Source organism: Pseudopipra pipra, chromosome 3, assembly GCF_036250125.1.
Source record: "Pseudopipra pipra isolate bDixPip1 chromosome 3, bDixPip1.hap1, whole genome shotgun sequence".
In the NCBI taxonomy this organism is placed as follows: domain Eukaryota; kingdom Metazoa; phylum Chordata; class Aves; order Passeriformes; family Pipridae; genus Pseudopipra; species Pseudopipra pipra.
In genome coordinates this window covers 31,406,664-31,434,645 of record NC_087551.1, presented here as the reverse complement: position 1 = coordinate 31,434,645, position 27,982 = coordinate 31,406,664, and the positions used below count along the sequence as shown (strand labels likewise).

The 27,982-nt window shown below is 45.2% G+C and overlaps 1 protein-coding gene across 2 annotated transcripts in view; it reads right to left on the bottom strand.

Moving 5' to 3' along the window:
• The window catches only part of MDGA1 (MAM domain containing glycosylphosphatidylinositol anchor 1), a 153,586-nt gene that overhangs the window by 53,004 nt on the left and 72,600 nt on the right, over positions 1–27,982 (bottom strand). For both annotated transcript variants that reach the window (XM_064648480.1, XM_064648481.1), the window contains exons 9-10: positions 7,977–8,246; positions 4,481–4,632 (exon numbers count right to left, since the gene is read on the bottom strand). In XM_064648480.1, coding sequence (XP_064504550.1) covers positions 4,481–4,632; positions 7,977–8,246 — 422 coding nt within the window. The remainder of the gene's footprint in view (positions 1–4,480; positions 4,633–7,976; positions 8,247–27,982) is intronic.

Below are 27,982 nucleotides of genomic sequence, written 5' to 3'. Positions count from 1 at the left end.
CTGGGCTGCTGCAAGGGCCACCACCTGCTCAAATATATCACCTTTCTGCATCATAGCCTTTTCTAATCTGGAACCCAACAGCATTTTCAACTAAACATTTATGGAAAAGACTGGTGTACTGCTTGCACATCTTCCCTTTCTAGAGCTACTAGCCCTTCTCAGTGCATGCAGAGAAGTGAGAGACACCCCTGCCCTCGGACGGAGTGCCAGCGCCACATGCTAATGAAGCCGAAGACAGACAGCAGTTGACAGATACTACCGAAGTGGGCTCAGAGGACAGAAAAAGAACAACTCAGAGGCAGAAATGAAGTGATACAAATCCACAATCCATGGACCTCGGCATAATACCTCTCCTGCTGCGCTGTGATGGCCATCAGCAGAGTTAACCTTCCACTCTAATCACAGTCATTAAATTCCTGCTAACGTCCCTGTCCTATGTCTGTCCAAACAGCTCTTTTATCTGTCACCTCCCCACACGGTGTGCCCGGCTCCCCACTGCCACAGCTCTCATTAATGCTGCTCTGGCTGGCTGATGAGGCAAGTGGCAGCCGGCTCCCAAGCCCAGATGAGTTTTGTAGACAGCAGGGGATGTTTATCCAACATGGAGGGGATGAAAGTGCAAACAAAGAGAGACCATACAATTACTCAGGCATCGCACAGGGCCAGTCTCATTAAAGACATTCTCCCTGACAGGAATTAATCTGAAGTGACAACCCAGTGAGCTAATTTAGCAAATGGGTTTGGGGCTTGGCCCAGTGCAAATTTCAGGGGGCTGTCTGGCAGGTAGAGCTGAATCTGCTTCTAGGAGAGGAAAGGCAGGAATGTGTTAAGCTGGATTGGTTCTGGCCCAAGACTGTGTATAAGAAGGTACTGAGGAGACAGCAGCCTCAGGTCTCCTTGAGGGGCACAATAAAGATTAAACTTTCCTACTGCACCAATAGCTTCTCCTTCCTCTTTCTCTTGCAGCCTCAGGTCACAGATGGGCTCTAGCTCATTAAGTGCATAGTAATTCTGCCACTATCCCCTGTAACCACCAGCCCAATTCAGATCTTTCCTCCATGATGCAACCTGCTTGCAATATTAGATGGCTTTTCATTTCTCTGTAATGTTAGAGCAGAGCCCTGGGAGGGGATAAAATACATAGAGAGAAAAAAGCAACTTAAAAGGCTTTTTATTTTTTAAGCAAAGATCTGGTCTGGGGAGGCTGCTTTGAATCCCCAAGCAATGAAAAGCATTTTCAGTTGGAGTGCAGTGCCTCAGTGCCTTTCTACACTCCGAGAATACATGGAAGAAAAAAAAGCTGACCAAACAAATAGCCCAAAAGCCTCGTGGCATCTGCCTGTAACCAAACCACCCAGGGCTGTTAACTCATTGAGTTCACCAGTAAAGGTGAAGTAAGGTGGTTGGCATCTGGATCACTTGCCTTGCAGCAAGAAAAAACCTTCCAAGCTGTCAGGACAGAAGGCTGAGCGGCCCCTGCTGTTCCTCAGGGGGGAGGTTTGCCCCTCTGAATTGGCACTCAACAAAGCCACTGCCTAAGCCCCCCTGACCAATGCCCTTCAGGAAATAACCACCTCTTTGCTGAGACATAGAGCAGAGGCTTTGCAAGGAGCTTGCTTCAAGTTGCTATCAGATGTGCTTTGCCTGGGTCAGTGGCTTCAAGCTGTCAAGCTGCTTATGCGGTTTTAATCGAAAGTTAATCCTTATTCTACTGGAACTGGTACGTCTGCTGCGCTGCTCGGCCCGCTCCACAGTGCTGGGAACAATCAGCTCTACTTGTCTGTCTTGCTGGGAGCCCCTATGTATTACCTGGGAAACCATATTCCCCCCGACTGCTTGCAATCCCCCCCGGAATGCATGATCAGCCTTAGGGAGCCGCTGTACAGGAAGAGTTGGAGGAGCCACGGTGCCAGCCAATTAATAAGCAGCACTTTGACTCTCACCCAGCTTCATTTTCAGCAGCTGCAGCAAGCAAATCTAATTCAGGGGTTCCCAGGTGCCTTGCAAACCATCCTGCTACTTGGGGATCTTCACATTACATATGCCAAGAGCTCTTTGAGCAAACCAGGGGCTGTGAAATGAAAACTAGCAAACCATCTTGCAACTAGTGGGCATCTCAGCTGGTTGCCCTTTGGATTCCAGCTCAGCAAGAGTTAATTCTCCCCTTTCCATGCCCTCTACCCCTGACAGCCCTTCACAGCCCCAAGACTGCAGGCTGCTGCTGCCACATTCGTTCACCTTTAAGGTGCTGAAAAGCCCCTACCATGACCACTAAGGCTGCAGAGCTCCCAGGGCTGGCTGGGTAAGCTTTCATCAGCTTGATGATGGCAATAAATCCGTTGTGTCTGACCATGTGCAAGGCCCTTTTTACCTAAGGAGAATATTCCATTTCAATCCTAGCTCTCTAGGATTTTTCTGCCACCACAGCTAGTTCCTGGAAAGCCAGCATATCCAGTGAGGAGAGTGCGCAGGCAAATAGTAGCTCCGCATCCAGGGAGACAAATCCCCTTTCTTAAGAGCTCTCCAGTCAGTAATACTTTTAAGCTTTTGAGCTTTTGACAGTTATATTCAGTGAGGTCACTATGTTTTACAGTCCGACAATGGAACAGAAGTACGCAAACCTTACCCCAGGTGCCTCAGCACAAAGAAGAAGGTGTGACAAAGCAGCAGGGTCTTCAGGACATGGAAGAGGGTGATGGAGCAAGGGAAGGAGTGAAAGGTCAGGAGATGTCACGAGGCTTCTTGGAGTCCAAGTGAGACATCATAGGGAAAACACCAGGAAGGCAGAACAAGAGTATAAGGAAGTGGCAGGCTGAAGATGAGGGGGGATGTGATCCTCTGGGACAAGGAAATGAAAAGGGCTCAGTGAGACCTCAGCAAGGCATGCGGAAGGGGGGACCTTGCCATGAAACGCAAGTATTTTTGTTGGAGGAGGGCCAGGAGGAGGCAGCACTGTGAGAGACTTTTCCAATGTTTCCTGCTTGTGCTTGATAGAAGTGGGAAAAAACTCCCCTGCTTCCTCCTCCCTCTGCCCTCTCTTATTCAGACCCAGGTCACCATGTAGCCATTTCTAAGAGCCTGCCCATACATGAGACTGGGCTACAGCAGGGCCACGATATCATACTCCTCTAAAACACATCAGTCAATAGTTACAACTATGTGGTGATTCTGCAAAACATTAACAGCAGTAACTAATGGAGTATGAACAAAACTGGGGGGAGAGGTGTGTTAAATTTGCATGGCCACTCAGCTCCCTTCATGTCATAACTCAAAGAAGAAAAGTGGGTTTCCCTTTTCTTGATCCCTTTCAGTAGAAGCTCAGTGAAGAACAGATCCAAGATTACTTTTAAGAAATGTGCAAAAGGAAAAAAAACCCTCAACATAACCAGAGAAGGATAAAACCCACAAATTTGTTCACTGATTCACCGTGCTGATAATAGCAAAACTTGGCTCAGAGGGAAGAGCTACTATGACAAACTGCCTTCATTATTAGAGGCTCCCCTGTGTCTTGTATTATTATTAAGTACTGACAACGTGCTCCACACCGTGTGAGTAACAAACACAGGCTATCCCACCCCAGAGAGCTCACAATCAAACGGAGACATAAAACTGGAGCCTACTGTGCAGAACTAGAGGAAAAAGACACTTGAATCTTTTTAATTATTTTGTTTTCTATCTACAGTAAACAAACTTTCTCTTGCAAAATGCATTTGCTTCCCAGCTACCACTGAATGGCAAGAAACACCAATCTTAAGTGTCCCCATTTTTCAAAAATGTTGAACACAGGTGCTTTGCTGAGCGTGGATGAAAGTACCTGGCAATCCTGCTAAGTTAATCTGCTTTTTAAAAACATCAAACTCTTTTCTCTAACCTTCTCCAACCAGTGATGTCTTCAGATTTCACTGAGTTCTTCCCTCCAGCTCCCGCCACCCAATATGATTTCTCTTCAAGCTAAGAAACGTTGAAACCCACTTTTCTTCCCCTGCAGAGTTCATATAGTCCAAATAGCTTAGTTACTGCAACAGTATGAAAGCCCTTCTGTAACACAAACAGTCTATGATTTTTCCCTGCAGTTCCTGCCTGGAGAGGTCTTCAGCTTATTCTCTTTCTTCTGTATGAGTGAGGAGGATGGAATGCTACTTGTTTGAATCTTTGGCCTATAAAATCTACAATACCTACTAATGACTGTAGGGTATTGCTCCCATTAAACCTCCATTCAAAACACTGAGCATGAACAGTCCAATGGGAGCAGCAGGGCTTTGGAAGACCTGGATCGTACCCAACACCAGAGCTAAAAATGAACACTGAACTGTGCACTTGGCCTGTCTCTTACATTCTCTGGGGAAGGTGCAGGACCATCAAGATCGGGCAATTTCATCACTTTCAGCTCTTAATCAGCAAGGAGACATTGATGTAACTGCCTCCTTAACGGATCTCTTCCCAAGGGCATATGCTGAGGTTCCAGAAGAGCAGACCTTACCTGCCGGAGTTCCAGACGGTACTTGAGGATGGGATCCACAGCATCTGGCTCCTTCTGTGTCCACTGTAAGATGTAAGAGTAATTCTTGGACTGCTTCTGGCTCAAGGTGGGATTGGGAGTGTCATAGTAAAACTCTGGGCTATAAGCTTTTGCTGGAGGGGAAAAAAAAAAAAAAGAAGGAAGAAAGTAAAAAGGTGGGATCAAGGGGAACATAAATTACAAAGAGATGCGGTGAAAGTGGATCAGCTCCACTCGCCCAACTCGTCCACCTACCTCTGACATGATGGACACCTTTACTGTTGCACTGATGTGCCACCATTTTCTGTGACTTGATACTGCTTTCACAGCTTAAACTACCGGGAGGATTAGCAGCCCTGCAACACCAGTGGGGCATGACCAGCACCTGAGAAGGTGGGAACAAGTTCAGTTCTCCAGCTGGAGCCAGCTCTAATCTTTTCTCCCTTGCTTTGTAGTTTAGATTGAGGTAACAGCTTTAAACTGGCATTTCTTCTGTTTCATCTGCTGCTTTACAGAGACTCCTGCTAACAAACTCTGAGGAAAGATCATTTGGCCAGTAGGTCATAGAGAAGTGTTATTTATCACACAGGGACCATGGCATTAAAAAGGAGACCTTGCTCCTTCTGCACCTCCCCTGCCTCGGCAACACAGTGCTCGAGCCTCTTTGTAGCACAACAGTCACCTCGACAGCAAAGGGGATGCTGACCTCAGCCTGGGTAAAAACAGCAGGAGCTTTGGCAGGGGCGGAGATGTCTTTTCTAAACTCACATCTCTCCTTAAAAACAGAGTGCAGCAGGAGAAGGGAAACACAGGAGAAACAACGTACCAGAGAGAAACTAGGCAGTTCAGGGAAGAAGGGACTTCGCACGATTTCCCCACCCACTGCTGTCCTGAACCGCTACTAAGCAGAATTTAAAGGCCACTGCCATGCAACCCCCCAGCTGAAGGACTAATGCACAGGGCCCAGAAGCAACTCGAGGTCTTATCCACAACTGGTTTTGCTCTATTTGAAATTACCTGCATTTCATCCTGTGAACTTCAATTTTTGTCAGGTCCTGTCCTGAGCCAGGTAGGAGCTGGACCTGAACAAAAACCCAGCTCTCTGGGTTCAGGTCCAATCTGAACCTGCAGTGACCAGAAAGGTGCCTAGGTAGCAAGGGACACTGGAGAGCAGAACAGGCATAAACTGTCTCCCCAGGCTATCTGCTGCACCTTTCCACTTGAATTACAGAATTGCCACTCTGTGTGGTTATAATCAGGCTCGACAGGATTCAATGTGTTTTTTTTTTTTTATGAACTCAGATGTATAATATTGATATTTATTTCCAAGTCCTTTTTTTCTTATTATTTTTATTGACTTGAATTTTGGCACAAGCAAGAAGTTCAGAACCACCTCAGAGACTAATTGCTGCTTATTCAACTTGTATTGACTGTGGAAGTCAAGCTTCATAATGGATTCAGAAATAAAATCAGAACTGATGATAATCATCATCTTGCATGATATTAATTCCTTATTAATTGACTCAAAGATGGAAATGGAAGTTAAAAAAAAAGCTTTTTGGCCTTCTTGATAGAACTGCTGTACATCAAAATATTTTCAGAACTTCCTTTCTGGAAACTTTTAGCGTTACTGGAAAGGTTTTGCTTTTGCTTAGAGCCTATGGGAAGAGCTGAAGGTTATTCACTCTGTCTTTCAGGGCTCTTCTGTGCTTGTGGCTAGCGGGAGAGCAGGTTATGGCCACTATGGGCTGCCTGATAACTTGCTCAAGAAGAGCGGGTTGGATGTCTCACTATCTTTACAAAACATCTTGGAAAGCTCATCACCCATCCGTAGATTAAAGTAATCCCATCCTGGGCAGATTCATGTACTCTATTTCCAGTACATTTGTGACCCCACAGTCACAAATGAGTCACTGCTTCCTTGTCACATAGGAAGGTTTATGGTCTTCCTTCTGTAGAGAAGAAACAAAACCAAAAAGAGACCATGCCATTCTGCCCACTTACACAGGAAGGCTGTAGCTGATGTGAATAAAAACTCCAGCAATCCTAAGCCCAAGTGTAGCAGTCTAGTCACTGGATTATTTTTCAGGTTGCTCTACAGGCTCTGAAAGTCTTAATTGATTTGTAACTGTCCAGGAAACAGGCAGAGATGTCTGGAGCTGTACAGCTACCATCAGGTATCAATGCCTTGGAAACAGAGAAGGAATGCAGAAAAATAAAGGCTTGCTTCTTTCCTGATCAGTGCTCTCTCTGGATGCAACTTCCTTCTGCTGAGGGAATTCTTATCTAAGGCACAGCATGGCACACTGCGTGGCAATAAGTATTTGTTCCTGCTCCCAGCAAGAAATTCCTGGGAGCATTCCTAAAATTGATAGGGACACAGTTTTCTGTGATGGCTCATAGAGGGATATGGTTTGCCATCACTTAGTGATGTGAGAGTTATGAAAAAAGGGGAAAGAGGGACAAAGCTCTCAAGAAAAATCCACTGCCAGACAAATGCCAGGAAATTTCAAGGGGTGAGAGCAAAGTCCTGAAAAGGGACACAAACAGTTTGGATTCCTCCATTTCTGAGAGCATCTCAGAGTTACAGCATACCTGAGCTTTTCCAAACCTTACAAAAGATCTGCTTCAAAATCAGGCCTCTCTGGATGTTATTTATTCTCTTTGTTCAGCCCTGACTTGAAAAGTATTGTAAATTGACCCCAAATCCAAACCCCAGTATTTGGGTTGAATTTATTGCTTATTAAGGCAACTTCATGGGAGAGCTTTTCTAGAAACTTGTTCCCAAGTCAATTCTGGGGTCGTGAAAAAAGCAGATTTAATGATCATCTGGAGGAGCCAGGTCAGATGTGTGGTTTTAGATGCTATAACTCTGCCATCCCTCTTTGCAGTTGCAGGTGCTGGAGAGAAATCCTATTATGGTGGATGATGGATTCACAGAAAACTGTGAGCTGCAAATCTACTGAGTACTAGTGTCCATATCCAGTTCATGTTTTTCCTAGGAAGCATCATGAGACACAAACAGACAGAAGATATAGGGAAGGTACAGAAATACATAACACAGGGTTTGTTTCTTGGTTTGTTTGCTTTTAAAGGGGAAATTAGATGGTTTGGAGCCTGCTGGAGGTATGTAGAGAGCTTTTCAATTCCCCATGGTCAATACTTATCAATGATACAGGTTGTCCAAGCTTGAAAGCTGATGGCAGCCTTGAATATAAAGTCCTGTATTTTTCAGGCAAGTGGTTGAACACTGTTAAAATGTAGCAGTGGCTAGCTCTAACTGCTCCAGGTCCATCTGCCCGAATGATGGAGGCAGATCTCCCTGTTGGCTTACGGAAAACCATTCCTCCTGAACAGAATGCTGTGTACAGAGGAGGCAGTAGAGGTTGGTTTTATTGGTACCAGTTTATGAGGAGCAAGCTTCTCGCCTCTGTGACCCCATCCAACAGCTTGCTCTGCTGTGGATTCTGTGACTTACCAGACACCTGGAAGAGGCAGGTGGAGACTCCCACGTCATTGGAAATGCTGCACTCGTAGGTCCCACTGGTCTCCCGGCTGACACTGTCCACCTTCAGCTCCGAGTAGTCCTGCTGCTCTGCCAGGGGCTGCACCAGGAGGGTCCCATTGAAACGCCAGACAGAGGTGGCCACCTTCATGGGGCTGCCCTTCAGCATGGTGCAGCGCAAGGTGACACTGTGCCCCATGCCCTGGCGTACATCCTGGAAGGCTGGCTCCACCACGGGGGGGACTGGAGACCGAACAGAGCAAAGACAGGGATGCAGTCAGGGAACAACCGTCTCACTCAGCACGGTCACCCTGACTGCCTCTGACGAGGCAGACACATATGATTTCCAAGGGGATATTTATTTTCTAGTGGGAACAGGATCCGTCAAACCAAAAGCAATAGTCATTTGACATCTCCTAACTGGGCTGTGGTCACATCCCACCTCCCTCCTATTTATGAGGTAGGGGTGGCCTTTAGCAAGTACTCCTTCCACACTGAGACACTGCTTGGAGGAGCTACCAAGCCCTCCTTTTTCGTGCCAAAAGTGCAACCCAAGCAGCTGAGTGTCACGGCTTGGATTCAACCCTCAGATCCTAATCAGAAAAAACATAGTCCTCTTTTGCAGAATGAAATGCACTCCCTGAGCAGGCAGGTAAGCTCCCAATCAGTTAAATTCATGTTCTTCTTGTCAAAGTCTGGCAGGGTTATCAAGGACACCGTGCTTAGATGGAGGGATATGCACTGGCTGTCCCTACAGACCTGAAAGGGTGTTAGAGGGCTTCCCCCAAGTACATCAATACAACACATCAGGGATCAGCCACAGGGACTCTGAGTCCTATTTTTATATCTGAAAACAATGCCCTGATGTTGGGAGGTGAGTCACATCTATCCATGTCAGCTTCTCTACCGGCAGTGTGAGAATGGGAATGGCAATGTGTGTTCACCTCCTTAGCAAAGGGAGACTACCATGTCTTGTTCTTCAGCACTTGTAAAAATTTACAGGAACCTCACAATTTGGGCATGGCTGAAGTAGAGCAAAGAGAATGTCTGGATTGGTACTGTTTAGGTTATGCCTTATTTAATGCAATTGCAGAGGACTTCAGTCTCCACAGCCGTCTGATAGACATGTTTCACTTGCAATAAACTTTTAATTAAAACACTACAGCATAGGGATAACCAGAAGCTCTTCATCTAAAATGAGAAAAGCTTCCTGAACACAAAACAGCTGTTCACCCAAATGTAAAAGATGGAGAACTGATTTAGAGCAGCTTCAGCACAATCACAACTCACCTTCTCCATGTTCAAAGCACCTGCTCTTCCAGAGATGATTTCTATGCACTACAGTTGTGCAGAGCACCCACCTCCTCTAAAGGTCCACAGAACTGCCAAGCACAGCCAGGCCCAAACACCTGCAGCACCCAGCATCTGAAGTGCCACGAACACCTCCAACAACTACCATGGGTTACTCAGTATCCCTGCTGCCCTGAACACAGCCATAACAGGAGGGCTCCAGCTCACTGGTCTCTCCTCTCCCACAGCCTGACCTCCAGCAAGACTCACTGACACCTCTGTAACACTAGTGACATCTTCACCACAGATGAAGGTGGTGCACATGCTGTCCCATAGGTAGGCACGCATAGTGTCCCAGGGCACAAATGCATCTGTGGATATGCAGCTTACAATCATCCGCTCCACCTGGCGGCCCTGGTTTGACATAGATGATTGTTTTCAAGATACCTGTTCTCAGCTCTCAGTCTCTGGGCCCCTTGCTGCACTTCAGTGGATTAAAAGCAGCCCTTGACTGAGATGAGTGGCATGGTCAGCTCATTACAGATGGCTTTGCTAGCAGTGTGTCTCTGCAAGTGCTCCAAGTGCTGACTTGCCTTTGGCTCACGTCTCCCACCTCATGGTGAGAATAACGTGAGAAGTTGTTTGATTAGACCTAGTGCCACAAATGTGTCATCTCCATCCCTAGCTGCTATTCCATTTCTTCAGTCACATCTGCTCCTTAATTGAAGCTGGTGGGGTCTCACATTACAATCTAGGCCAGCTGGTGATACAGGGGAAAAAAAAAAAAAGGAAAAAGGGAGGAGAAGGGAAAAAAGAAGGCTTAAAAAAAATGGCACAGCAGCTCCAGAGGTACTCAAAGCGGTTTCTCTCCTGAGGAGGAGAGAGAGGAGTGGGAGAGCAGCTTCCCCCACTGCACCTGGCTGTGCCTGTCTATGGGGCTGGGACAAAGGAAGAGAAAAGGTCTGAAATTGGACAAAGTGCTGACTGCAAGGAAACACACTGCAGGGAAGGTGCCCTCCTGGGCCTCACTGAGAGAGTGTCTGGAGCTGGTAAAGGGTCACAGAGGAACAGAGTTGAGATGCCCCAAATGCTTCCTCAGGTCACTGGAACAGCCGGGCAGCCAAGGATGCAGAAGATATTTAATCTTCTTCAGCTGGGAAATGGGATTTCCTTGATTTGCACTGGGACAGGCTCTGGGCCTATGTTATCATTTTGCAAAGGGAATGTCTGAAAGTGCCTCTAAATTAAAAATTGATTACATTTTCTTCTCTTGTCTCTGGCACTAGGAAACACCCAATGAGCATTAACTCTGCAGGTAGTTCTGTAGCTCCTGGGTTTTCTGAAGAGAGGGATGAAGTAGATCATCCCATTGCTGCAAAGCATACAGAACTATACCAAGGGTTAGCTATTCCCAAAGGTTCCCAATGGATATGAAAACAAAGAAAGGTCAACAGCAATTACAGAGCCAGACATCAGCTTCAGCCTCAATGCCTACTGGGGAGTCCACACTTGTTCAAGAAGGTTACACACAAAAGGCAGACTTCACCAGAAAGGCAGGGATTCAGTCTGTAAAACCTAGCTGCTAACAACACAGCCTTTTCTGTTTCTGTTCTTTTTCCCTGGCTTAAAGGCAAATGAAAGCTTGTTTAAATGAGCTGGTGCTCCTACTCGCTAGAACTGGGAACTGAACAGCTCCTGAGATGGGGACTGTCTCAGAGCAGAGACCTCCCACATGACTCCTGCACAGACACCGTTAGGGAGCTGCAGGAAAGGATAATGATTTCCCAGGTGCCTCTTATACCTACAGGCAAGCTGCATCCCTGCTGGCTAGGAGAGAGCAGTATCTGGCTATTCTGGCTGGCTAAGCTGCCATGATGCTCTTTGAGGACCTTGGGTATCAGCCCAATTTTTAGCCCAGTTACAAAGCTGAGTCCTTGCCCAGACATTCTTCAAATGCCTTTCTGTATCCCTCCCCCCCCCCCCCCCTCCCCCCCCCCCGCCCCGAACTCCAATGCCTGTGTCTGAAATGCTCTTTTAAGCAGCCACCACATTGCAGGCAGCAGTTGCTACACTTAAAGGAGGTAAAAAACCTCTGTGCGTATACAGGGTTTTGGGATCTCCTGGTAAGAAACACAGCAGACAAATATAGACAATTACTGATCTCTCTCAACACACAGCTTAAGTCTAGAAGAGCTCACTGGCAAGAGGAGTGATGAAAGGGGTGAAGAGGTAATGTTGAAGTGAGGTTCCTCCAGCAACCTTGTTAAGATGCTGTTGCTGCAAAACACAAGGCAGGGCAGCCTGCCTTTGCAGCAGAATTAGCTAGTTAGGAGCAAATCAAATCAGCCAAACACAGGCAACCTACTCTAGCATGCCAAGCACCCTAAAGCAAAGCCAGGCTGCAGGCAGCTCCCTTGCTGTGAGCCAGAGCAGATGCTCTGCACTGAAGGGTTGCTAAGCTAACACAGTGTTCACAACGATGAAAAACAACAGTGAGGAAAGCACAACAGAGAAATGTCAAGCACCAAGGAGCGTTGCTTTGTGTCCGAATAACCTCTTACTTTCTTGGTTTCACTGGAAATAACCAGAATTGAAATGTTCATCCTGCTAGGTGAGTGAGAAGTGCACTGGCTGATGAGTGGTGGTTAATTTGGTTTAAGTCTGTTTTTATTTTAGCCTTGAGGAAGGGAAGAGTGTTCTTCCTTACAACAGCCAAAGAGCTTGAAGAAGAGACCACACTTTTCTTGCACTGTTACTGTGCTGCCCTGCTTGGGCAGAGCTCAAGAAGGGGTATTCAGCCATCCCTGCAATACTGTCTGATTGCTAGAGATTCCCATCAAATTCAGAGGCCTCCAGAAGGCAGAGATGTTTCTTTCACCAGTGATGAAGTCAGAGCATCCCAGGATGGCAGAGATGCACTATAGAAAGTTTTTTACTTGTGGGGTAAATATATATATAAAAAAAATCACTTAAATTAGAAAATGGGGATGCTGTCATGAGTCTGCTCAATCTGGTATAGATGAAAGGCAAAGAAAGGCTCCTATTGGAGTGGACTGATGCACAGAAATCAGCGACAAGTTTAAACACAAAACAGGATCTATAGAACAGGGGAGTACCGAGAGAACAGACCTCGCATTAATTGCTCAGGCAGTAACTGAGAAGGTTGAATATCACAGACACCACAAGACAACACTACTGTGCAAGACACATGCAAAGTCTCCTTTCCCACCGTAGCTTGAGAACTGATCAATTCCCAAATGCTGGCTCATTTTGGAAGGGTTGTCAGAGCTGAGGAACTCACTCATAACCTGCTTTCTGACTTAAAGGCAGCCTTGTCTCCTGTGTAGCCACCCTGACCAGTGGCTGACAACAGCCATCTCTGTAGGTGGTTAGCTGCCTGCATTGTACTGCTGGTCTGTGGAGCTGCCATGGGCTGCTGCACTCTTATTTTTCTACAGGAATTTACTTTCTGCAATGCTTCCTCTGCTGCAAAGAGCACCACAGTGCAGCAATGTCCAGTAGGAAAAAGAGAGGCACAAACCAGAAGGACGTCTTAATTGAGGTCATACAAACAGGCAGCATGAGACAGAAGCAGCAAGGACTCCTGTATCCTGACCCTCAGTATCTGGTGTCCTGAATCAGAATACCTTCCATAACAGGACCCATATCCCAGTCCTTCCATCCTTAGCCCAGGCTTCCTTCTCTGTGAGAAACACCTTCTACTCTACCAGAGTCAGCCTTTACATTTTTATTTAAATTTAGAAACTGCAATACGTAACACAAGTGACAAAAATAGCAAGCCTTGCTAGACTAGAAAGCAGCTTTATTGTGAGTAGCTTTCATTCCACCCTACTAACTGACCCCCTCAAAGCTTAACTATGCATCATAGAGCCAGTGGGACTCCTGCCTTAAACCATCACCTTATCCCATGTGTGAGACCTAACTGATTGCTCACTTGCTGGATTAACATTGCAAATGACACATAGATAACCTGGTATGAAAGACTGTACTTTGTGGTTAGTTACAATTATTAGCTGTGTCTTGTTATCCAAAGTAGTTAATGGCATCAGGCAGTAATTTCTCTCTCTAGAAAGCAAATCAGCACAGGAAGCTATTAGGGCCTTATGAGACCTGTATGACCCCATTCAGCATCCATTTAATTTCTTAAAGGTATCCTTCTGTAGTCATACTGGATGCAATCTTCCCTAATCTCCTCCAGACAACCAAAGCAACCCCAGCAAAAGTGCCTTCCCTATCCAGCCTCTGGTCCCACAGTCTGGGGTAATAAAGATGCTACAGGCATCAAAGATACTGCACCCCTTTTCTCACAGCAGGTAGAGAACTCCAGGGTTTCAGCTCTCTACCAGAGCTCTCTACCCGAGCTCTCTACCCAAACAAGTGGGAAGCTCTTTTATTATCACAAGGCTGGGAAATCACAGCTGAGCAATTCTGTTCCTTGCCACAGCACCCACACCCTTGGAACACACATTATGCACCAGCAGTTTACCCTGCGAAGACAAATATCCAACCCATATTTACAAGTCTAGTCTCATATGCTTGTTTCTGAGAGATATAATTGAGTAGTTAGAAGCAGGGAGATGGAGGAAGGCTTGTTCAACCTATTTCAAAAGCCAGAATCTCTTTCTTTCATCTTAAATGCCTTTTGCCTTTGCACTTCAGTCTCCCCATGCGTAAAGAGATAAAACGTCTGCTTTTTGCATAGTGCTTGAAAGCCAAGTTGCAAGTATTGTTATTTCAAAGAAAACAAATTTGTTTGTGTACATTTTCTGCTAGACAAGTGGGTGCAGGGTCTGGAGAGGCAAGGCGCAGAGCAGAGAATGCTTAGTTCTGTGCTAGTTGACTGCTTTTAAAAGAAGAGCAAATGAAATGTATTCACTACCAGCTTTTCTGCTTTCCTCTTCCCTGAACTTTCCAAGCCAATTAGCTCAACCAGTCTTCACCTTGTTTTAATAAAGAGGGATTTACTAAAGGATTTCCTCTTCTGCATGACAAGCTGTGCTGATTAATACATGAGACCCCTAGCTCACTTTACAGAGTGCTTTGAAGAAAGTCCATCCTGGGTGGGAATTTCCAGACCTTCAGCCTCACAGACATGCCTCCTCAAAAAAAGATCTGTCCCAGACATGCTGGAATGCCACTCAGACTCACTGCCCAATTAATTCGTGCTAACAGGACACTACAAAGCCAAGTATTCTCCTACAGTGTAAAGCCACCTCATTCCCATGCCTCACTTATCTTCAAGCACCTGGTTTCAAAACACTACACTCCTCTAATTGAAAAAGATAAGTGGGAAAAGATGGTGTATGTACAGAAAACACATACACATTTGTATGTGAAAAGCATGCCAATAATCCTCCCCCCAGCCACATACCACCCAATTAGCAAAGTTGTGCACAAGAGAAATAACGAGGGTGAGAGAGTGGGTATTTCAGTGCTAATACCATTAATTACTACCAGACCAATGGCATAACCCAAACTTGGATTTTTTTTTTTTTTCACAGACAAACATGAAAATATTTTCTCTAACTTACAACCGATTTTGCTAATTATAACACGGTCAAGCAGAATGACGGCCAGGGTGGATCTGCCCACCCTTCATTCTCCTACCCACCCACATACCCACAGGAGGGGAGCCCTCCCATGTGTAGCATTGTCAGATTACCAACTATCTGTTCAAGTTCTGCCTGTCTTCTACAAGATAACAAGATATCAGCTCACACCCATGCATCTGTTATTACATACCTCTGTTTAACAAATTGGGCTGTCAGTGACACACTGCTCCCAAAAGTATATAAATAGTTTAGATGCAAACATTCACTAAGAGTCAGCCAATGATATTCTCTCCCCAAAAGCATCCCGTATGCATTAACTTTTGGCAGAGAACCAGTTATCTTACTACTCAATAATTCATAGGTGAGCTACTCAGCTGGGTAGTTCTGGGAATAAAGCAAATCATTGCCAGTGCAAACTAAGGAAAAGAAAAAAATAAGATCAACCCACAAAAAAGAACAAAATGAGATTCTTCTTCCAAAACAGAGAATCCACATCTTTCCTCTTCAGAGTTTATCACTAGTTTTCCTTACTATATAACCCAACTCCCTTGCTTCAGTTTAAACCTACTGCAAGTCCTCCCTACTGGTGTTTTTATGTCCTATGTTATTCTGCCCTATCCCCAGTAGCTCCCAACCTGAAGAAATACTAGAAGGAGAAAATTCTTAGTCCTCTTCTCCTCCTCCCAAAGTCCTTGACAAGAGGATGTTGACATGTTATATGTATGAGTGTGTATGTATATGTATCTTTACAATTCCTCTTTCTCTCCTTCCTCTCTTCTTCAGGTTGCAGAAGCACAGCTTTAGTCAGTTCCTATTTAGATTTTGTTTTCCCTGAGCAGAAACACTGTCCTTGGCTTTTAAATGCCAGAGGAATCACATGCAAAAAGTCTAGGAAAGGGAAACTTAAAAGAGAAACTTGAATCTACATCTCTGACTCTCCTCATGTGCCTGGCACAAACAGCAGGGCACAGGGGCCCAATAATGGGGCAGAGATCAACAGGCACCATTTACAACCTTGCAAGTAGAAACACCATCACAGCAGAACACATTCCCTGTGTTCCATCCACTGTGTAAAGAAGGATAAATAGAGGGAAAACAGTCAGTCTGTGATGTTCATAATCCTAGGATGGGCCCTCCACATTCCTGAGAAGGATTTGGGACAACTGGGAAAGGATTGGTCACCTCCCCCCCAGGTTTAGCAGTAAACCTGGCACTAGCTGCAGCAGGACTTCAAAGACCAAATTTATCCCATCGGACTCCAGGTTCTTCATTGAGGCACTCAACTTAGGAATGCCACCTCCCTCCAAGGCTACTGACTACGAGGCACATCTCCAGAGGATGATTCAGATGGTAGGAATCCCTGGGTGTCCTGCCTCTGTCCTGGGCCTGCACAAGGAGCCTAAGGTGATCCCAGTCCTCACATCTCTGTGGGATGAATGCAGAGCAAAGTAAATGCACAGAAGTGGCCAGTGCCACCCTCCTATATGAACCTCTCCATGAACTCAGTGCCTTGTTTAATGAGTTGATCAGTAGGCTGAGTCATAACACGCAGCTGAAACTTGGGCAGCATATCCTGCTCTTGGGACAAGAGACACCTCTTGTGCTCGAACTGCTGCGTGCCACAAACAGCTAACCTGGGAAGGAAAACGGACACTGGCCTGCAGTGTCATATTCCCCATAGCAAATATAGTGATTACAGTGAATTAGTGCCACCACTAGGGCTACATCCAGAGTATGCAGCTGCCACCTGCAAGGAATTGTTCAAGTTTCCTCTTGTCTTCTACAGGGGATCTCACCTGCAACCAGAGGAGCTACTGGACAGAGGTGAATGCTGACTCCAAGCAGCAATCCAATAGAAACAGGTTCCTATTCCGCCACCAGCTGCCTTAGCAATTCAGTTGCCTCCATATATTTACACCCTTTTAATAAAAGAACTGAAAGTTAAAAGCAGGGAGGCTGCAGGAGAAAGTCCCTCTGAGAACTGCAATCCTGTCAAAACAGAAAAGAGTCCCTGCTTTAGAAATGCAGTGATTGTCAGGGTTGTAGGGGGTCAGAGATTTCTGCTCACAGCTGGGACACAGCATTATCTCACCTTCTGTTTTCAGTTTGAAAGCTAAACTGGGACCACAAGACAATCCCTTCACAGCTGCTTTCAAAACACATAGGCAAAGCAAGAGGCAGCACAGGCAAAACCAGAAATATTGATTTAAAAATCAGACCTGCTTTAATGATGAGGTAGTGGGATCAGAGCTGGAAAGGGGAGAGATCCAAGCCAGAAAGAGCCTGCTAGGGGAAGAAGGGCCATCCAAGGCAATTAAGATACTAATACTAACCAGCATTCCTTAATATGTTTACTTGGAAATCTTTGTCCGTACTAGTAACCAAAAAGGACACACGGGGCAAAGCTATACCAGGAAGAGGTTCACCACTTATGTACAGAGTGAAAAGAGGACAGGCTTCCCCATTAAAACAGGCTTTTCCTCAGCCTCTCCTTCAGGCCTAGTAGGGAATTTGGATCAAGGAGAAAGAACTCTGCATAGAGCAACATGCAGTTCTCCATCACTTCTCTATCAGCTACCTCGGAGTTCTGCTGCCAATTGTTTAATATCCTGCTCCACTAACTGCCATCATTACCCCATTTTCCCATCCTTCACTCATGATTGGTCTTGATTCATCTGAGGAAGATGACGACAATGAAAACGTAACTGTTCAGAAAGAGTCTGAAAGAATGCTCAAACTAAAAGATTAATGGCAAATGTTCAGTTTCATAGATTAAACAGCTGAGGTCAACAGATATCAAAGCAATTTTTCCCATAAGAATTAATGTAACAAGGGGGGTGGTGCATACAGGAACTCAAGAAATGCATGCAATTTAAAAACACAGGCTCAGTATATATGGCACAGAGAAAGGAGAAGAAGGAACATTTTTTATTGTAAGCATTTTTACTGTCACTCTCTGGATGGTTACTGCTTCATCATTGTCATCATCATCTTCAGATGAATCAAGGTAGATCAAATCAATCAAGGGCAAAGGATAGAAAAATGAGGATAGATTCAGGAGGTCATCAGATGAAATGGCTGAGGTCTGTCATAATAGTGACTGGCTCCAAAAACCAGCTGCCAAATAGTCACCTTCTCTGCCATATGTAGGTCCTGTCTTTCCTCTCCTTTCTTCACACCATTACCTGCACACATTTAAAATGTGTGAATTCCATAATGGCCTTTGCTCAACTCCTCCTCTATTAATTTATTATGAAAAAAATACTTTATCTGTCCTATTAGTAACTGTCATAGCTTTTCATGAATGCTTCTTCAGTGCTGGTTACAGAGAATCATCTCCCTATACCTTATTCCCAAAACAGCTAATTGCTTATGGAGACAGCAGAGGATTTGGCAGTCCCATTTCTTCAGGTATGGATGATATCACCTGTCTCAGAGGATGACATGGACTCAAGCTGTAGAGGACTTACTCCCACATTGGAAACCTCGTGTCTTCTCTCTGCATTGGCACTGTGTTTCCCAAGAAGCAGCAGCATACCATCCTTGCTGCTGAAGCAGATGCAGCCCTGCAGCTCCTGTCTTTCCCTGTGTTAGGAGAGCAGTGTCACTTCTGACAGCCGCAGGTGCTGTGGGCTCCCAGAAATCACTCTCCAGGACTAGGGGTCTCCTCTGCAGCAGAGGGCACAGGATGGAGGCCAATGACAGAACTGGCAACAATTCAGTGACCACAGCCTGCTCCCTCAACCTCCCCATCTGGCTGTCATCTCTGTCCCATCTCCTCTGGACTTGGACCAGCAGAGGGAAATTTATTAACAGTCCCACTCACTGGATAAATCTGATCTGACATTGAATTTTCTGTGACTGACCTCAAACCGGGTCAGTACGGCAGGAACCATTTGGAAGAGCACCATCCCTGCAATGTGGGCACTTGCCTATCTCACACAGACACTTTTTCATGTTGACTTGAGGAGAGCTTAGGCTGCAAGAAAAGCTGATATGCAGGACAAGTGGGAGTACACACTCCAGTTCTTCTCTCGATTCCTGGATTTTGTTCCAACAGATAAATGTCTGAACTTGGTTCCATAAGTTTCCACTATTCTCATTCCCAACTCTCCTGGGACACAAAAGGTAAAGCCGTCACCTTCCTCATTCTGACCCACTGCATCAAGATCTCAAAGTGGATCCTGGCCTGAGCCAATCCATCAGCAGTCATCAGTCTGAAGGTTTGCAGCAGCACATACTACAACATAGGATCCTGCTCCTTCCAATCTCTCCATGACAGATAATAACACCTCCCAGAATCAGATACTCCAGGTGAGAAGGGCATTTTAAACAAGTTTCAGCAACATTTACTGAGCTATCCCACTGTGGTGTGCAGGAAGAAGATATAATTCTGTGTACAGTTCTGGAAAGAAGCTGTGTGGACTCAAATCTGGTAATATCTGTGGCTAAATCTGTGATAAAAGCCAGCAATGATGGAAAGACAGGCTATGTCTGTTTGTAAGACTCTCACTAGATCTGTGTACCCTGATCTGAATTCATCAGTGCAAAAATGGCAGAATGACAGACTTACAACAGACCATAAAAGTGTCATAGAAAGTAGGAAAAGATGTGGGAAACATCATCCAGCCAGGTCTTTGAGGGGAAATTTTTGATAGCATCCTGTGAACATCAGAGGAGATAAAATTATTCTGTACCCTCCATACATGTATTGCCTATAGCAGTACAAACATCAATCAACTGGGTCAACATAAGCAAATGAGGCCTCAGAACATACAGCAATAACCCTTTTTATTCCTCATTGATTCCATAAAAAACCTCATGGAAGATGAATGTGGGATGCAACATTCCAAGTTAAAAATGAATGATGATTAATATAGTTTTATGGGTCCTTGGCAGACAAACTGGGTAGTGTTTGAGAAAGCAACAAGAAAAGTAACTATTTTGTCATAACATCCTCAGGCTTTGGAAAGATCCTGGCTTGCTTCCACACGACAGACTAATTGAAGATGTAATACTATTCAAATGCAGCCCACATTAAGCCGATTAAAAACACATTAACTGAAAGGGTTCAAAAAGAAATTTTAAATGGCTGCACACACCACTGGGATCTCTCTAGCAAGAAGAAAGACCTATTCCAGGAAGACGTCTCTAGTAAGAACCCACACAAACCTCTTAAACTGATGCTATTTCACATTTCCATCAAGGTCAAAAATCCAGCCAGCAGGTTGGCATGGCTAAAGCGTATAAATTATAAATCCCTGTTCAGGATGTGTAGCCAACATCACACATTTTTCACATTTCGGACACCTTTAGTGTCTGAATGACCTTGCATCCATTTGCAGATGGGGTGATTGGGTGCAGACTTTGGCATGTTTGTGACATGTGGCTTGTGCTTTGCTTCCTTCCCTCCCACACAAAGGCATAACTGACAATCACCATTCTTAAGTGCCTATGTTGGGATAATATACCAACATCTGTAGAAGACACAAAATATGTAGCAGTAAATAACATACTAAAGAGACACAGACAGGACAACTTGGCTTGCTTCATGGAATGGGGTATGGGAACTCTATTCAATTTATCTTGGATAACCACAGAACCATAGAAAAGTTTGGGTTGATAGGGACCTTTAAAGGCCATATTGCAAAGGTTCTGGAAAGAAAACTGCCAAGGAAAGAATGAGTCGCTCTTTCAAGGAAAGAGACAGTAACCCCAAGAGGAGCCTCAGTTAATGTAATCCAGTAAACATCAGCTTTCAGTTTAATTCTGTAGTCCAAAGATGTCCAAATCCTTGGATGACTAAGACAAAGCTTACTAAACGTATTGTGAGATGTGCATCACATCTGCATTGATGAGATAATTTTTGTAAATCTCTTTAATACGTGTGACCATCCTGCCATAATGATGTTGAAAAAAAACTGAGAAGAGGGCTATAAAAATGAATCAAGGGCTGGAAAACATGCCTTGTAGTGAATGGCTGAAGAGACTCTTTCCAGATTGCATACTCGACAGGCTAAGAGATTACTTGTTCTGTTGTCTGAGACAACACAAGGAAAAGACTGCTAATAACAAATAGCTCGTTATGTGAGAAGACAAAAGCATAAACAGAGCTTGTAGTTGGAAACTGAAATGAGACAGGCCTAGATTAAAAGATGACAACTGAACCATGAGAATAAAAAGACACTGGAACAACTTACTGAGCAACACACTAAATTCTCTGTCACTTTAGTGTGTGAGGAGATGCTGCACTGAAAATGTACAAATAACCCAAGTTTAGATGCACAAAGGTAAACTCACCACACTAGTGATAGGGACTACGTTGGCATATAACCAAGTCTCCTGTCTAGACAAACAGCACGAAACGGTCAGAAAGGGATTTAAAGAGCTTTTGCTTTCTCATACTGATCAGGAAGATGGAGTCACAGCATTTTGGATAGACAGATTGGAGCACATAAGCTTCTCAAATGTTTAAAAAAACCCCAACAACCAACAAAACAAACCACAAAAAAACCCACGGAAAAACCCAACTCTTTCCTCCTCTCTTTAAAATCCGTAGGTAGTTTCATTTGTATCTTTTCGTTTATACATATGAGTTGGTTCCTAGAAAGTGAATCAGTATGATAACTTGCCCACTTCCATACATAAACTTGGACTTTTGCAAGTTTTCATTACAAGCAGCTGAAGGGGAAGAGAAAGATTTCCAAATCACAAAACATTTTGAGTTGCTCCATTTTCCTCTGACCCAGCCAACCACCACCATCTTCTCATCCCTTTAGATCCATCATACTCTTTCCATGAAAACATCTTAGGTGGAGGGCTGCTCCTTTTCCCTCAAGCCCCAGTTCTCCATTTTACAGCACACCAGAATGTTGGCTAAAGGACCTGTATTATGCATAAGCTATGAACTGCTCAGAAAATCCCAGCAGACCTAGCACTATTAAACTCATCTATATTGCATTAAGTTATTAGCTACTGTATTCTAGCTTGTGATTAGGACAGTAGAGTATCTCTTTGCAATCAGCACTTTGTAAGGAAAATCCCTGTTCAGTGCAAATGCTACTATCATTCATTGTTCTCTTGACCTCAATCACAGTCACTGTTGGAAACCTCTATTAGTTTTGGCACTCCAACCAATTTCTCCTATGAAATGCTTGGCTGAATTGGTCCCAGAGTTGTATCATATTTGCAACAGATGAAATTTGCAGCACTTATTTCATCAGCTGTGAGAGCAGGTCACAACAGATAGAGAGTCTACAAACAATCGCCTGGGATGGCCTTCAGTTGCCATTGTTTCTTTACCAGCAGGGATTTGCCCCAGATGCTTCTTTGTCACAGAAACGGAGTAATTTTCAGTCTTTTCTACATCCTATTCATCCCTCTGCAGCTTGGCAAATCAGGACAGAGAAGGACAATACATACAGCTTCAGAGATACTGGAGCTGGAAAAGGCATGCCAAGGGAATGATGGCAGTACACAAACATTTTTCCTTCCATATCTTTCTGATCTGGGCCACCCATATAATTTGAGACCTCAGCCTCAATCCCAAACCGCTATTTTGGTCAAGCAGTAGGATTAGGGTTCAGAGAATCATGAAGGCTCCAGTTCCAGGGATACTGGGGCTGGAAAAGGTATGCTAAGTAGAGCACAGCACTGCACCAACATTGATCTCTCCATATCTTTCTTATCTGGGCCACCCATAGTACTGGGGACCTCAGCAGCCTCTGTCCGAAGCTGCAGTAAGGGTTAGGGTTCAAGGAAGCGGAATGCCTGTAGCTCCAGGGATACTGGAGCTGGGAAGCCTGTATCTCCAGGGACCAAAAAAAAAAAAAAACCAAACCACAAACAACCCAAACCCCCAAAACAATCTCCACCGTTTTTGGATGCGGAAGGGTACATTGCACTGAGGACAAGGAAAAGTCTGAGGTACTTAATGCCTTTTCTACCTCAGTCTTTAAGAGAAAGACCAGTTATACTGAGTATCCTGAGCTGGAAGAAAGGGACAGAATAAATCCCCTGTAACCCAGGAGGAAGTACTTAGCTATCTGCTGTGCCACATAGACACAAGTCTATGGAGCCACACGGGATCCACCCAAGGGTATAATGAAGGGATTGAGAGCACCCATAGTCAGTTTGCAGGTGACACCCAGTTGGGTGGGAGTGTCAATCTCCTGGAAGGTAGGAAAGCCCTGCCGAGGGATCTTGGACAGGCTGGATCGATGGGCTGGGGCCAATTGTATGGGTTTCAACAAAGTGAAGTACTGGGTCCTGCACTTGGGTCACAACAACCCAATGAAGTGCTGCAGGCTTGGGGAAAGAGTGTCTGGAAAGCTGAAAAGGACCAATTGAAAAGGACCTAGTGGTTGGTGCTGGTCAACAGCCATATGAACATGAGCCAGCAGTGTGCCCAGGTGGCCAAGGCCAATGGCTTGTATCAAAAATAGTGTGGCCAGCAGGACCAGGGCAGTGATTGTCCCCCTGTACTTGGTACTTGTGAGGCTGCAGCTCAAGTACTGTGTCCAGTTTTGGGTCTCTCACTACAAGAAGGATAATGAGGTGTTAGAGTGTGTCCAGAGAAGGGCAACAAAGCTGGTGAAGGGTCTGGAACATAAGTCCTCCAAGGAGCGGCTTAGGAAGCTGGGGTTGTTCAGTTTGGAGAAAAGCAGGCTTAGGGGAGACCTTATTGCCCTACAATGATGGGAAAGGAGGTTGTAGTGAGATGGGGGTCAGTCTCTTCTCCAGGCATCTAGTGACAGGACAAGGTGAAATGGCCTCAAGTTGTGCCAGGGATGTTCAGGTTGGATATTAGGAAAAATTTCTTCACCTAAAGAGTGGTCAAGATTGGAACAGTCTAGCCAAAGAAATGGTGGAATCACTATCCCTGGAAGTGTTCAGAAAATGAGTGGATATGGCACTTTTTGATACGTCTTAGTGGTCTTGGTGGCATTAGGTCAAAGGTGATTTTGGAGGTCTTTTCCAACCTTAATGATTCTATGATTCTATGTGAACAGTCTCAGAAATCAGCTTGTCCCAGTCAACAGTAATGAAAAATTTCCACGGTTTCCTGTGACCACACATGACCCTAGAAACAAGGACTCCAAAAGCAAACAAAATGCAACAGGTCCACGTGTAACTGAGAAATTTAAGCATGTCTTCAATTCCTGGGACCAATGACAGTTTTGCAGGTTCATCGCTGGGTTCATAAAAGAAAACCAACTGTTTTAACTCCAGTCCTGAAGGCCAATTAAATTTGAATCAGAAGCAACAGCTGGAAACACATGAAAAGACTTAGTGCACACATGTGCTTATTTGTGTTTTCAGTAGAGAGGCAAAGAAGAATGGAAATCGGGAACTATAGGAAGTGAAAGAGGGTGAGAGGGGTACATGTTGGAAATGTGATCTCTGCTGACTGAGAAAACAGTTTCCTGGCTTCAATGAAAAACAGTTTCTTGCTCAGAAACTGGCCCAAGTGGAAAAACACAAACTAGTCACTGAGCAGCTGTTTCCCCACAGAAAGCTCCAAAAGGCACCTAAGACCTTGCTAAAACCTGAACCTCAGCCCCCCAGTACTGTGTCCCAGCACAGAACTGGCAACAGAAGACCCACTGGGATGTAGAGAAGCCTGACCACCTCTGAAATTTAATTCACAGTTTCCCTATAGGAGTGAATGCAATTAGTGCCATTTCAGAGCTCAGGGTCAGGATGGTCATAGATAATTCAAAATACCCCCAGGATGCTCAGTTTCCTGCTAGGGCTTCTGTTCATATCAGGAGTGTCTCCAGGTCTTCTCTGCATGAGTTCACTCCTCAATAGTGGCATCACTATCCTGTGTGTTGCTTTAGCGTGCTTGCCACAGTCTTTCAGCTGGGCTGGAGGAAATAGTTCTGCTCTACTGCCAGAGTCCATGGAGTAGGTGAGGTATAGCATGGGAGCCTGTTCCTGTACCTTCATAGGTGCTGCTTGACATGGTTTATGGAGCAAAAATCGTAGAAGAAAAGCAAAGACACAGGCACAATGACATGGCAGTACACCGCTGTGTTTGGGAAAGAGGCTGGGGAAAAGGGCCTCTGCTGACACAGGTCCTGGTGGCCTATGCTTCCCTTCAGGTGTGGGCAGCTGTTTTCACTTCCCTGTGCCTCAGGGCCTCATGCAGAGACTGAGAGTTATCATGAGAAAATGAATTGCGATTTTTGTCTGCTTGGTGTCTTCCTGGTTCCCCTAGGAAGTTCTGGTCTGTGATATCTCTCTCCCCACAACTGGGCACCCAACATGCTCATGTTCCAGTCACCATGAGGTAGAATTTTATTGGGACAGAGCATTCCCTCCTTTCCTATCCCCTCCAGCCTTGAAACATGAGTGCTGACAGCAGTTTTCTAATTTTTCTCAATTTACCACCTCCTTTGCCCCATGTCTCCTGATACCACTGTGACCTTGTTTTGGCTAGGACAGTGTTAATTTTCCTCCTAGTAGCTGGTACAGTGCTATGTTTTGGATTTAGGATGAGATTAATGTTGATAATGCACTGATGTTTTAGTTCTTGCTAAGTAGTGGTTTAACTCAAGGACTTTTCAGTGTCTCATGCTCTGCCAGTGAGCAGGAGCACAAGAAGTCACAAGGGAGCATGGCCAGGACAGCTGACCCAAACTAATATAAGAAATATTCTGTATCACAGAATGACATGTCCAGTATATAAACTGGGGGAAGATGGCTGGGAGGCACCAATCACTGACTGGGGTCCCAGGGGATGGGCTGGATATTGGTCAGTAGGTGGTGAGCAATTGTACTGTGCATCACTTGTTTTTCTGGAGTTTTTCTCCTCTTTCAGTCTCTCTCTCTCTCTTTCTTTCTCTCTCCCCCCCTCCCTTTTCATTACTATTATTATTATAATGCTGTGTTTCAGTCACTAAATTGTTCTTACCTCAACCCATGAGTTTTACTTTTTTATTTTTCTGATTCTCTTCCCCATCCCTAATGGATTCCCCATAAATTCAGATCCCAGTCCTATTCATCACCCTTGACAAGAGAATATCCCACCAGTCCACACTCCAGGATCCACAATGCTTTCTCTTCCTTGGCCAAGTTCCCATGTCCCCTGGACCTGTTCTGGTGCTGCACAGACCAAGAGAGAAAGCTTAGCAACAGCTGCTGTGCCAGACTCACTATCTCTGACCTGCTTACTGGAGGTAAGCATGCAGCAGAAGTACTCACAGTGTATGTTAGAGAGGAACCTGTGTTACACCTCTGTGCAAACAGAAGCAGAGCTAGGACAACCTCTCCCTCAAGCCAGGCTGCCTTGATGCAATCTGGATACCACCAGCTGTGTCACACTTTGAAGGTCTTTCATACAGGTGATTTTACCTATGGGCTAAACCCACAACAACAACAGGACTCAAAACCAAAGCAGTTTCTCCTGAATCCCGAGACAGGAAGCACTGGCAAAGTGTCTGACAGTCCTTTGGCAGCAGTATCCTCCTGTGACTTAAAGACAAGGACATGCTCGGGTGAGACCTGAACATGCACAGCCTTTCAGGATGCCCAGTGCAAAGCAGTTGAGAGGATTCTGGAGTTGTTTTTTATCCCAACAAGTTGATATATAACTAGGTCCTACAGGGCAAATAGGTGCCACAGCAGGAAAACTTTAAAAGGGATGTCTGAATTAGAACAGTATGAGATGTGGTGTTCAGCCCTGAAAGGGCCACAGAAGGTGAGCAAACACCCACAGAGCGATGACCAAGATTGTCTGCCATCCACTGTTTCTATACAGCCCTTGTCTCCCCTTTCCTGACAAAACTGTATAGCTTCGATGTGTCTTGATAAAATTAAGTTGTTCTTCCTGGACAGCCTGTCCGAAAAACAGAATAATGGGATTATGGAATGTGTATTTGTTTCTCCCAACAATATCCGAGAAATGGATTAACTGATTTAAACCAGTCCTTTTCTGAACAAACAAATTCATGTCTCTAGGCGAGGAGCTCTCACAAGCTTTTAGAGATGAACAATGAGCTGCACAGAGGCTGAATGGCAGTGCAAGGCAGGCTGCAATCTCACAGACCAGACCTAGGTCCCCTCTTCAAGGCAGGCTCCCACCTTCCTGATGCACATAACTGGGTATTTCCTCCCTTCTTTACCATGTTTTACCCAGGGCACAGCAAAGAGGCCTCATGGTAATTTGCATCTGATGGATGTTGCCACAGACTGGACATGCCAGCTTTGCAAAATCTGCTCCCCAGCCTCCGAATTCCCCCTGCCATCTGGGCGTTTTGCTTTATGTCTCAAGTCTCATATCTCCTGGCCACCACAGCGTGCAGACATGCTCTGTCAGACCAATTTCAATCAAAGAGGTAAATCAGAAAAGCTCTCAAGGCACAAGGGAGACTTCCCAAGAAACCTCAGTGAGTGGCAGCACATGGGAACCTTGTCCACAAGGCAGCAAGCAGAGACACAGATTCTGCAGAGTAAGACCCAACTGCTACACATTGAGGGCAAAAATTCAGACCAGCCAAAATTCATACAACTCCTTTACCCTGTCAAAGGCATTTTTATTTCTTTAAAGCTGCATACAGCAAACGTCACCAAAAAAACCCCAGCACTGGGAGTCCTGGGGCTTTGCTCTATGAACATAAAGGTGGTTCCAAAGAAGGCTTTAGCTAGGCATCCTTAGCCTGCTGAACTATCTACCCCTTAATGCCACAAGGCTGGCAGAAGGGTAGGACCAATGAGTCCTATACGGTAATATTTGGTACAATCCCATCTTAAGACCCAATCCAAGTGCTGTCACAGCCTCCATCTGTCAGGTCATGGGACCTGGTAATTGTTAAGATAAATCTGAGGCTGGCTGTAAGTCTCTGTGATTGTTATTGTGCTCTAAACTGTGGCCATTTGGGTTTACAGCCACAATGGAGTGAAACCGATTCCTCCCTTCAGCCTGTCCTGAGACTGACAACTCTAATTAGTTGTTAGCAGCCCAGGCATGGGAAGCGGAGTGAGCAATCCTAATCGCCCAGGACAGGGCTACGTGCACAAACACAAACTCTAAGCAGCTTAATCCCAAACACAATACTGCAAGCAAAAAGTGTGTTGACAATCAGGAACACAACTCCCTGCTCTTAACAGTGG